Genomic DNA, 12,019 nt, shown 5'->3' with positions numbered 1-12,019 from the left:
GCTGACTCCGGGACCCTCCTGTCCTCCTGAGGCTGCTCCCCAGCAGCCCCCTTGGCAGCCCCCACACCCCGAGGCTCAGCCACTCCTGCAGTGTTTTTCTGTGACTCTCCAAAGTGAGGGTCGTAGTTTGGAGAGACGGGGAACAGGGACAGGATGACCAGGCGCACCTGCCTCTGAGTATCCTGGTGCAGCTGCTGGTGGGCTCTGCATGGAGCTGTCTGCCCCGAGCCTGCTGGACACACAGGTTCCACCCCGCCCCTCCCTCTGCACACCTGGGACCAGCAGGTCCTGCAAGCGGTCCCCCCACCCGCCCCCCACCGGGGGACTTCCCATCTCACTGAGGCTGCCAAGGGGACCGTGCCCTGCCCTTGGCAAGCAAAGTCCAGCCCTGGGTGGCCTGAGGGCCTTTCCCACCGGCAGGCTGCCCTTGCACAATCGGGCAGGTGGAGGCTGTGCCGTGGGGCCTTCCCTGCAGGCCTTGCAGCTTGGTGGGGTGTGCAGGAGCCCAGGGCAGTGGGATTCCCTAGTGAGGGCAGCTGACTGGGGAGGTGGCCCTCTCAGGGCCTTGTCTTTGGTGCTGGGACACAGGAATGAGGGAGGCGGCGCTCCGCCCTCACCTGGGCAGGGTGGCTGTGCGGGCAGCCTGCCAGGCTGGGGTGTGAGGAGTGCCAGACTGGTGTCCACGGTGGCATTTGAGTACTGGGGGTCCGCTCAGGGGAGCTGATCTTCACCCTGGAACCCTGCTGGGCTTGTGAGGACCCCTGTGTGAGGGTGGGCCCTGTGAGGCTTCCTAGGACTCAGGGTAGGGGGGGAGGGAACAACAGGGAAGTGGGGGCCCGTGGGGAAGTGGGAGCCCCAGGCATTGCTGGGCAGGATCTGGGGCCAGGGCTGTGTTTCCTCGGCCCCACGTGCCTGGTGCATGCTGGGTGTCCAGAAGGTGGTTGTCAGATGAGGGGTCTCAGCCCTGGCCCTCCGTGAACACTCTAGAGGGGTTCTGTGACCCTGACAGCAGAGAGTCCCGCCCGAGGACCCCGGGGTGGCACCATGGGCTGTGTGGCCCAGGAGCCTCCGAGGGGCCCATCTGTGACACATGGTGCCATCGGGGTCACGCTGCGCAGCTGCAGGTCCCGAGGGTGTAGGGTCCCTGGCCATTGTCTGCCCCAGCAGTGGTTTGTCAGGAACAGTCCCAGACAGCAGGAGGGCTGCCCCTGGTGTTGGCATATCTGTCGGCCTGGCTGTTGGCAGGTGTTTATGGAGCTGCTCCTCGTCGGGCCAGCGCGGTCCCAGGGCTGTGTTCTTGGTTGCACTGAGTCCCCATGTCCTTGCCCATGAGTCGGGTGGCCGTGCCCCACTGCCCCTTGCTGGGAGCTGCTGGGAGAAGAGTTGGGGGCCACAGTACCTGTCACCCTTGTCCAGCTACCCGCCTCTCCTTCCCCCGGCAGTTTTTACGGCCCCAGAGGTGGCTGCCCTGCTGGCCCCGCCAAGCCATCCTCCATCCTCCATCGTCCATCCTGTCTCGTGCTGTACTCTCCCTTGGGGCCCTGAGCACTGAGCTGTCACGCCTGCCTGGCCTGCAGGCTCTGCATAGCACCCTCCCAGGAGCCAGCCCTCAGCAGCTCATTCCCTGGGCCTGGGCGGGCATCCCTTGCCTCACATCTTCTGCTCACTCGTTCACAGGGGCTTCACTGTGAGGGCAAGGCCAGGTGGGCAAGAGGGCACCAAGTAGGGATGGGGCAGTCTGAAGCCAGTCTGACCCAGGCCAGCAGGAGAGTGGCACAGAGTGGCCTGACCTGGGCCCAGGGAGGCAGAGTGGGTCTAACCCTGGCCCCAGGGAGCATGGAGGGCAGGTGGGCAGGCACAGAGCAGCCTTCCAGATGCCCACCTGACCAGGTTGTTCTGGGCCCGCAGTGCAAGAGAAGCCTGAGCCAGTGCCGCTGGAGAGCCGCTCCTGCGTCCTCATCCGCCGTGACCTCGTGGCCCTGCCTGCCAGCCTCATCAGCCAGATCGGATACCGCTGCCATCCCAAGCTCTACTCGGAGGGGGACCCCGGAGAAAAGCTGGAGCTGGTGGCAGGTGAGGCTGCCTCCCACTCTTCTATTGTGTGCAAATGTCCTCACTCATTCATTTATTATTTCTTTTTTGCGGCGCTCTGAACAATGTACTCATCACCAATCAGTCAAAAAAAAATCTTAAATTTCCTGTAATTTCCTTTTAGAAGAATGTGTCATTAAGAGAAGTTATTCAATTGAATTAATTTAGCATTTTAATTGAATCCCCTGGGCTGGTCGCGCTCCTGATTGGCAGGGGCTGCAGTCGCAATGTGTTTTAATTTGGGTCACAGATAAAACCGTGTCACGTATGGTTGCCAGCCCTCCCGCCCCCCGAGGGTCCAGTTGCAGCCTTTGGGGGTAACGGCCGGGTTCTGAGTGGTAGCTGCTGTCAAGGCAGGATCTTTCTGGCGGAACAAACACGTCCGAGTCCAGAAAGCCCATGGGGGCCAGGCCTCGCTCAGGAATATTTACCTTTTGTGTTGGATTCCTTTGGCGTCATAGCTCCTTATAGATTTTTACAACCGTTCAAGGAGAAGATGAGGCAGACTGAAGGCAGTCTGACCCGTGCCATGGGCATCTTCCTTGGTGACTGTTGGGCCATTTCCCGGGGATTTCTTCCTGGTTTTCCAGGAAGCCCCACGCTTGGGCCCTCAGGCGCTTTCCTTGGCCACAGCCTGAGCAGTTCTGCCCCAGCCCTGTCCTGTTCCTGTCCACCCCCAAAGGCTACACCTTGGGCAGCATGTCAGGGTCCTCCCTTCCCAGCAGGACGAGTGCCTCAAGTGTGCGGCGCCGCCTAAGGGTTGCCAGTGGCCTGGGCTGGCCTCGCCTTCCAGCTGCCAGGGACTTCGGTCCTCATGGGAGAGCGGCCTCCTGGGCTGCACCTGGCGGTGTTGGGCTGCCCTGGCCAGGAGGGGTAGGGGCCCACCTTGCTGTGCCCTGAGCCCTCACCCTGCCCTGGCACTGCTTCTGGATGGGGAGTGCAGTGCTGGGCTGCCAGGGCTGGGTGGGCCCCTGGGGTTGGGCGCTGGGGTGCAAGCGCCCACGTGGGCCCTGGTGCTTCACATTGGTGTGGTCCTGGGAAGACACTGTCTGTCACCCCAGCCTCCAGCAGCTGTGGCCTGTGTTTGGGGTGTGGGGCTTCAAGTTTATGAGCTCCTCAGGAGAGTTCCTCCAGCCCAGACCCTGGCAGGAAGGGCCTGTGGGAGCAGTGGGTCAGGAGACGGGCCATGGCAGGAGGAGGCCATGGGCACTACAGGTTCCTAGAAGCAGGCACACCTGGACATCAGCATCCTTCAGGACGTGGCATCTCGTGGTCATTGAGATTGGCCGTCCCCAGAGAGCGGTCCCTCCCCGTTGTTCCCAGCGGGGTCAGTCCTGCTGCTGGTTCATGCCCTCGCTCACCCAGACCCTAGTGGGACACCTGGGGTGTGGTCAAGTTTCCAAGGGTAAATAGCACAGCGTGGACCTCCCTGGCCACGCCGCTGCCCCGGCTGGTTTCCCCCTTCACACATACTCAGAGGAGGTCAGCGCTGGGCCCTGCAAAGCTCCAGCCATACCCTCCAGTCAGGGGATTCCGTCTCCCTCATCGTTGCTTGAGGCTCTCTGGTATCTGGGACGGAGCAGAAAGGCAAACACATGAGTGTTTCCCCAAACCCAGGGCCAGAGCCAGCCCTTCAGAGTGTGTTCCCACAGGCCAGGTGCGGTGCCCCACTCCTGTAATCCCAGCACTCTGGGAGGCCCAAGTGGGAAGATTGCTTGAGGCCAGGTGTTCAAGACCAGCCTGGGCAACACAGGGAGACTTCATCAAAATTAACTGGGCATGGTGGTGGCGCCTGTGGTCCCACCTACTCAAGAGGCTGAGGTGGGAGGATCACTGGAGCCCAGGAGGTCGAGGCTACAGTAAGCTGTGATTGCACCACTGCTCTCCAGCCTGGGCAACAGAGCAAGATCCCGTCTCTAAACAGCAACAAAGCATGTTCCCAGGGAGGGAGCTGAGCCCGGGGGCCGCAGCATAGCGGGGAGAGCTTGGAGTTTGGGGCTTGTTGGGGAGGGTGGGGGGGCTCCGTGGCTTTCCCCACCCCCTGCTTAGTTCCATGTGTGATTTGGGACCTGCTGGGGCTGGCCTTGGCCGTGGCCTCTCCTGGTGATCAGCAGGTGGGACCTCAAATTGCTCCTCCCAAAAAAATCCTGGCGGCCTCCAGCTCCTCCCCACCCTCCCCCTCACCCCTCTGTGCCCCTCTTCGGACCCTAGTGGCCCAGGAAGGCCATGAGCCCTTTTTCTTTTTGGCGGCCACAGGCTCTGGGGTCTACATCACACGCGGCCAGCTGATGAACTGCCACCTCTGCGCAGGGGTGAAGCACAAGGTCTTGCTGCGGAGGCTCCTGGCCACCTTCTTTGACAGGTAGGTCAGGGCAGGGGTGCTGGAGGGCACAGTGGAGCTGCGGAGGGTCCTGGCTCCTTTAGCTGTGAGCTGTCTGATTGTCCAGGGTTGTGGCATTGAAAGTCGCCTTACATTCCTGACTTCAGCCGCAGCCTGTCAGCGCCAGGACGGTGGAGAGGCTCCTGGGGAGGGAGGGGCTGTCTTTTGTGGCCTTTCTCAAAGGGCCTTATGGATGCAACCCCCACAACAAAAAAAGCAAAGAGCCACACTTACTCTGTTGTACAGATGGGCTGACAGAACCCTTCCTGAGGACACAGCAGCTTCCTCAGATGCCCCCAGAGTCCCTGAGGACAAGGCTTGGGTCACCTTGCAGCCCCGTCACCTGGTCATCTTCTCAGCCCAGATGCTTTTCCTTTGTCTTGTCCCTTAGAGGGTGGCTGGGCTGGCTGCTGCCACTGGACCACGAGCTGGGACACATGCAAACCAGCCAAGGGTGAGGCCAAGTGGCCTCCCAGCAGGGCATTCGCATGGGCGGGTCGCCTCCAGGTCCCCTCTCCGTCATCCTCACCCTTTCTGGTCCCTCCACCAGGAACACGCTGGCCAACAGCTGTGGGACTGGCATCCGCTCGTCCACCAGCGACCCCAGCCGGAAGCCGCTGGACAGCCGGGTCCTGAACGCTGTGAAACGTAAGAACCTGGGGTCTCCCGGGTGGGGGGCTGGGGCTGAGGCTGGGTTCGGATCCCAGCCTGAGGAGGACTGGGTGGGCCCCGGGGGTGCTCCCGGCCACCTGCAGCTTCCGTCCCCGGGGGCCGAGCGTGGTCGGATTGAGGGAAAGACAGGAGAAAAGAGCAGCTCTCAGAAGCCAGGTCTCGAGGTGTTAACGTTCTTGGTACGTTTCCAAGTGTGATGAATTCAGCTGCGAAACTATTTTAATATGTGAAATAGATCTAATTTTCCTTTTTGAACAAAACCCCTTATTTACATTTTGCGGTTATTTTGAGCCTTTGCCATCTGTTCGGCCGGCTTCTGCCTCCCGCTCTTGGGCGTGTGGGGGCGGAGCCCGGTCCATCTCCGGGGCAGACCGCCGCCCCCCGGCCCGCACCCCAGATGTGGAAGATGCTGACTGCTGCCGGCTCACACCAGGTGGCCAAGAGCACAGCCTCCTGTGGCCCTCAGCCCAAGAAGCACTATCTTGTTTTTCTTCCTTTAAAAAAAAAACAAAAAAAAAACCTGTGAGGCAAATTCTGTTTTAGAGCAAAGGGGCCTTTGCATCCAGGAATTACAGTCCCAAATCGTAGGGTGGCAGCCGGGGCTCTGGGAAGATTCTGGGAGGCACCAAGGTGGACGTGGCCCCTGGGGCCTGCCTGTGGGTTTGATGCCGTTGGGAGGAATGGCCCAGCCTTGGCCTGGGCTCCTGCTGGAGAAAGGAGGTGAGGGTTGCTGAAGTGACGGCTTCTGTCGCTCGCCTCCTCCAGGCTGGGACTGGGACGGGGAGGGGTCTTGTTATTCCTGAGATGGGGACCCTCTGACCAGTTCCCGTTAGCCAGTGGGGCTAGGGAAGCTCGGAGAGATTAAAAACAGGCCTGAGCCTCACAGCTGGCGGACAGCCAAGGCTGCTGGGTCTGACCAGGCCAGAGACTGTTCCAGAGGAATGGCGTGGGGAGGCCTCCCAGGCCGCGCAGTGAGAAAGGTGACCTCTGGTCTTCTGGCTGAGCCCAGGAGAGCCCCAGGAGTGGCCAGGGAGGCTCATCTAGGGCATCAGGGTTCCGTGGCTTTGGGGAGGGGCGGGCCCTCCCGGCAGGCAGGTGGCTGAGCTCACGCCGCCCCGTCCTCACAGTGTACTGTCAGAACTTCGCCCCCAGCTTCAAGGAGAGCGAGATGAACGTGATCGCCGCGGACATGTGCACCAACGCCCGCCGTGTTCGCAAGCGCTGGCTGCCCAAGATCAAGTCCATGCTGCCGGAGGGCGTGGAGATGTACCGCACGGTCATGGGCTCCTCGGCTGCCAGCGTGCCCCTTGACCCCGAGTTCCCGCCCGCCGCGGCACAGGTGTTCGAGCAGCGCATCTATGCCGAGCGGCGGAGCGACGCGGCCACCATCGTGGCTCTGAGAACTGACGCTGTGAATGTTGACCTGAGCACCGCCACCAACCCCGCCTTCGATGCCGGGGAGGAGGTGGACGGGGCCGGCTCGGTCATCCAGGAGGTGGCCGCCCCCGAGCCGCTGCCCGCCGATGGCCAGAGCCCCCCACAGCCCTTTGAGCAGGGCGGGGGCAGTCCCAGCAGGCCCCAGACGCCGGCGGCCGCGGCCCGGAGGCCGGAGGGCACCTATGCAGGGACTTTGTAAGGGGAGCTGGGTGGCTGCGTGAGGGACCGAGTACTAGAGCTGCTTGCATGCGTTACTAATACAAACAAATGTGATCAAGCCACTTACCTACTGAACTGCTACTGTTGCCTGAGAAAAATGTGATTTTTATTCTGCTTGTATTTAAAATTGATGAAGGAAACAAATGCATTCATTATACTGTAAACAATTAGGCCACTGGCAGCCTCCTGTGAAGAAGCTCCCAGGGCTCCCTTTTGATATTCACAAGGTCAGTCTCCACCTGTAGCTTCCCTCCCCCTTCTCGGGGAGGGCGGGAGGCCGCCAGGCCCTTGGTGCCCAGCCCTGCCCCTTCCTTCCCGCCCTTCCTGCTCCTTCTTTCTGCCCGGAAGGCGAAGCAGGGGTGGTGGCCTGTGGCGGGGGGTGGGGTGAGGGCTGGGGTGTGCGTCACTGACCCTTCCTTCCTTACCCGTGGAACTCCTCTGGGGTAATGGGGCAGGGCTCAGGCCCCAGGGCCCTAACTCCTTGTTTTTCCTTCTTTCTGAGACTCGGGGCCAGGCCCACCAGGCCTCCCACCTGTGTGGGGTGTATGCACGTGTGTGTGTGTGTGTGTGTGTGTGCGCGCGTGCGTGTGCGGGGGCGTGGCGAGGGGGCAGGGATGGCTGTGGCTCACCCCTCGGGGGTGGAGAAAAGGGTACTTTATTCTGCCCCCTCACCCCGTCCTTGTTCTGCCCAATCTGTCTCGGCTCTGCAGCCCCTCGGTCCCCTGACCCCCAGGGCACCGCTGACCCCGCCTGGCCTCCCACTGTCCTGCCCGGGCCCACTGTGGGACGTGCACAGCTGACGGAGCCCACGCCGCCCTCTGCCACCTCAGCCACTTTGGGATTATGCTTGTCTTGTTTTTTTTAGGTTTTGTTGTAATTTAGATCTGTTTCATGTATGGTTTGGAAACTTTCCAACTCAATAGAGCAAAAACTTTGGGTGGGATGGTGTACCTGTCCCCGGCCCACCATGACTTGGGGTGGGTCATCTGTGGCAGTCAGGGTGCACCCCCCTGCCCCCCGCCCAGGGCCAGGGACCACTCCTCTCCCACTGGGGGAAAACGGGGGTCCCGGATGGGCGACCAGTATGTGTGAAGCTGAGCTCAGGGTCCGACCTGGGGAGGGGGGCTCCGCTCAGGCAGGAGGCAGTGGCCAGGGCTGGGCCAGGGCGAGAGTGGGTCCTCCCAGTACTGGGCTCCCCGTCTGCCTTGGGGGTGTGCATGGATGGAGGCTGCAGGCAGGAGGTGGCCAAGACAGGTCTGGGCTGGGGCAGTTGGAGGTATGGGCACTGGTAGGGGACAGAAGGTTAGGGATGCATGTTGGGGGCCAGAGACAGTGGTGGAAAGGCCCATGGAAGATGGGGCTGGTAGGTTTTGAGGCTGGAGTGCTTCCTTTGAAATTTAATTACTATTTTTTAAGTGGTGGGGGTCACAGACTATGTGAAGTCCTATGCGAAGTGCTGGTGTGGCCACCTACCCAGGTGCCTCTACCTTTTGTTTTGGGGGCCTGGGCCCTTGTCCAGGAGCAGCCGTCCTTCTGAAGTGTGGCCAGAAGAACCCCCCATTCCAAGACTTGAAATGTCTGTTGCTCTCCTCTGTCCCTCCAGAACTCGGCTTCCCCATCTGCGTGTGCAAAACAAGTGCAGCGCTGTACCCCTCCCGTGTGCACACAGGCCGGTGAGCGGTGGCCGACCAGCACGCCCCACTCCCCCAACCTCCACAACCCATCAAGTGGAGGCCGCCCCCGCTAGGGGAGGACCATGTGCTGCACTCTGGCTTGGGGACCTACAGGGTGTGGGTTAGACGCATTCCCACTGGGTGACCCCTTTCTGCCCCACAGCCCACCCCTGTGGCAAGGCCCTGGGAGACCTCCCGTGGGGCCACCTCTATAGACTGCACTCAGCCCCCTGGGCTTCCTCCAGCCATGCCCAGCACGTGCCTGCCCTCTAGAAAAATACGTAGCTTTCCAGAAGGAGGTGGGGGACCATGGGCAGACACTATGGACACTAACCTCGGCCCCTCCACCCGTTCCTCAGGGCCCAAGTCCAGGGAGGCCAAGGCCTGCATTCCTAGGGCCAGAGGTGGATCAGTGGTGCAGAGGCATGTGGACCTCCTGCTGAACTCTGAACCACCCAGCCTAGAGGGAGCCTCTCTCTGCGTCTTCCTCCCCTGTCTTGGGCCCAGGTGGGGTTGGAGCCCCCATGGGGCCCACTGGGAACCTGGACCAAACCTTCCTCGGAGCTGGGAGGAAGCGGGGGCGGGTAGGTGAGGTTGAGCTGCACTTCCGTTCCCTCGAGTTTCCTGCATCTGCTCCACACCCAAATTTGCACTTTAATTTGACCATCCCTGGGGGCCTGGCTGCTGACCGAAGGGCTCTCTCCGCCCTCCACTCCAAAGTGGGTGCCCCCCACCCTTGGCCAGGACAGGGAGGGAGCCGCTGGCCACTGCCAGAGGTGGTGGCTGCACAGAGGACGCCTGACTGCTGCTCAGGCCTGCACAATGTCCCGTGGCCCCTTCCTCCCTCGTTTGTAATCGCCGTCTGTTCTGTTGTTCTGGGTAAGGAAGGCAAGAGCTATAGGTAAAACTTAAATAATAATAATTTAATGTGAATGGGTTCTGAGCTCTCCCTGTGCCCCAGGCGGGCCAGGCTGAGCATTTTGCACTAATGTGTCCCACGGTGGGCGTGAGTCGGGAGTGTCTGCGGACATGCATGGCTGCTGAGCGGACCTGCCGTGTGCTCCCTCCGCGTCCTGAATGTACCGTGGGGCGGGGGCGGCGGCCCGGGCTCGGAGGGGCCTTCCAGAGTGCCTTAGCATCCTTTGATCATTTTTCCCAAGGAAACCAATTAAGAAAGCCGGACCCTTCCCTCCTTTGTTTACAAGATGACTAATTCCAGAATCCGGGGTTGTCCTGTCCTGTGAGTGTGACCCTGACTCATCCAGACCCTGTAGAGAGAGACGAGCCACTCAGTATTTATGAGCTATCCGCACCTTTATCCCTAAGCCTGACTATTAGCAATACGCATATCCTATATAGAATCTATTACAGAGCTACGTTATCTCCGCACCTTTTAAGGAGGACAGAAGGGACTGGACTATGTTGGAGCTGCCGCCTGGCAGGTGGTGGGCCTGATACCTGGCCGCCCCTCCTGCCCTGCCCTCCTCTTCCCCAAGGGGATGGGCCCAGGAGGCAGCTGGTTTGCATGCAGAGGTCCAGGAGGGACCGGAGGTGTGACAGATACTGTGAGCCCGGCAGGCCGCGCCTGGCTGGGTGCCTCGGTACTTGAATTCTGTCTTGTTTTCCGCACTGTGTCTGCCCACCCGAGTTCTCTGTCGTCACTTAACTTTGCATTGGATTTGGTTACTGTACTTTGCCCCTGAATGTGGATGAAGCTGTGGGCGAGAGGCCAGCAGGACCCGCCTGGGTATCCCGGTGTTGGCGACTGTGGGTCAGGGCTCCTGGAAGGTGGGAGCCGGCTGCCTGACCTCCTTTCTCCTCCAGAAAGAGTCATTCTTTGGCATTTGCGTTTGCCAGGAGGAAGGCGGATGGTAGGGACAGAGGGCTGGTCAGCCCTCGGGGCTGGACCCCGCCGCTGAGGGGACTCTAGTGCCTGACCCTGGCCTGTCCTCATTCAACAGCTGGAGCTGTAAGCACTGGCCCAGTCCCCCCACCCCACCCAGCCGTGTACTGCCTGGGTTCCCCTCAGAAGGGAAATTTGTATGGAAACATCTCGGCAGCAAGTGGAAAAAGGTGTATGGCCCATGAACCAACTGAAAACTCCAAGAAACCTCTGTCTGCCTCTGCCAGCAGCGAGTCCTAAACAGAATCGAATCGAGAACTCGTAGCTGTCCTCAGCTGTAACTGCTGTTTCAGAATGTTGCTGCTGCATAATTTTGTCATGTCAGCCAGCCGGCTCCGGCTCCGGCTCCGTGTGCGAGTGTGTGTGTGTGTGCGCGCGCGCGCGCACCCGTCTGTGTCTGTGTGTGCGCGTGCGTGCGTGTCACCACCGGAGCATTTAGGGCTTGGTACAAGATGTTTCTAAAATGGCAAAGGTTTTTCGTGTTTGTTTGTTTTGTTTCTTTGGAAAAAGAAAAAGAAAGGAAAATTATGCAGAATCGAAAGCATTCAGATTGGACGACCTGCTCGTATTCCGATCAGTCGCTTCCATTGTTAGCATCGTACACATGATTGTGATTTTTATGTCAAAAGAAGCCAAAACTTGCAATACTATTTTTAGCAGACAAAAAAAAAAAAAGAAAAGAACTAAGTATAAAATGTATAAATATTTTTGACTTGAACATTTGGATGGCACTGGGTGCAAGTAGAACATCCATCTTTCAGACGGAATGTTTGGAAAAGAGAGACTTTTAAAAAGGAGACATTTGTTTTAAAGAGTCTGTTTAGGGGTTAAAGTACTGTAACTCACGACTGTTAAAAAATAAATTTTCCTGTGCTGTAAAGGAAGGTTTCACAGTACCACTGAGTTAGATTTCAGCCACAGAAGATGCTTTGCTTTTTTTTTTTTTGCTTTTTTTTTTTTTTTTGTCTTTTTTTAAGGAGGAAGTCTTTATTTTGTTTTCCTGAGCCCTCACTCTCTTTTTGTGCTGTTACTCGGTAGAGTCAAGACTGTTACTTTTTAGCCATGGCTGACATTGTATCAATAACTAAAACTGAAACATCCAAAAGCGACCAGGGAAACAGAGGGCTTCAAGCGTGCTCAGAGCCGTTTCAGACAGTGGAAATCCATGACAAGCAAACAAAAGGATGTGATCATTAATTGTAAAGCGCTTTGTAAAATTCACATTTACAAAATAATAAAGTCAGTTCAAACCTAAGTTTCCTGGACTTGACTTGGCCCTGTGGGGTTTGGGGGAGACGCAGAGAAGCCAAGGTTGGGCTGTTGAAGGCCGGGTGGCCAGTGGTCCCCCGGGGCAGCCTCAAGACCCCTGCCCCTGTTAGCAGCGTCCCCAGGCCAGCTGTCTACACAACAGGGGAGGGATCTGGCTGTGGGGTTCAAGGCCACCTGACCCATCTCTTGCTCTCCCCAGTGTTTTACAAGGTGGGTAGGATGTCTGCAGGTATCAGTGTGCCTGTTAGAGGGGAGCCCTGTCCGGACCCCCAGGTGACCTGCCAGGGCGGAGGGATCTGCTTTTTGGGGCCTTGGTTTTATCCTCTGAGAAGTGGGGCAGCCCCTGCCTCACCTGCCACCCAAAAGGTGCATGGC

General features: G+C 59.1%; 1 protein-coding gene across 2 annotated transcripts in view; it reads left to right on the top strand.

The window, feature by feature from the left end:
- NACC2 (NACC family member 2) overlaps positions 1–11,630 on the top strand; it is an 86,671-nt gene extending 75,041 nt beyond the window's left edge. For both annotated transcript variants that reach the window (XM_008005659.3, XM_008005661.3), the window contains exons 3-6: positions 1,909–2,073; positions 4,348–4,453; positions 5,022–5,119; positions 6,271–11,630. In XM_008005659.3, the coding sequence (XP_008003850.1) occupies positions 1,909–2,073; positions 4,348–4,453; positions 5,022–5,119; positions 6,271–6,779 (878 nt within the window). In that variant the 3' untranslated portion in view covers positions 6,780–11,630. The remainder of the gene's footprint in view (positions 1–1,908; positions 2,074–4,347; positions 4,454–5,021; positions 5,120–6,270) is intronic.
- The last annotated feature ends 389 nt before the right edge of the window (positions 11,631–12,019 follow it).

Source organism: Chlorocebus sabaeus, chromosome 12 (assembly GCF_047675955.1).
Source record: "Chlorocebus sabaeus isolate Y175 chromosome 12, mChlSab1.0.hap1, whole genome shotgun sequence".
In the NCBI taxonomy this organism is placed as follows: Eukaryota; Metazoa; Chordata; class Mammalia; order Primates; family Cercopithecidae; genus Chlorocebus; species Chlorocebus sabaeus.
This window is presented reverse-complemented; position numbering and strand designations above follow the sequence as displayed.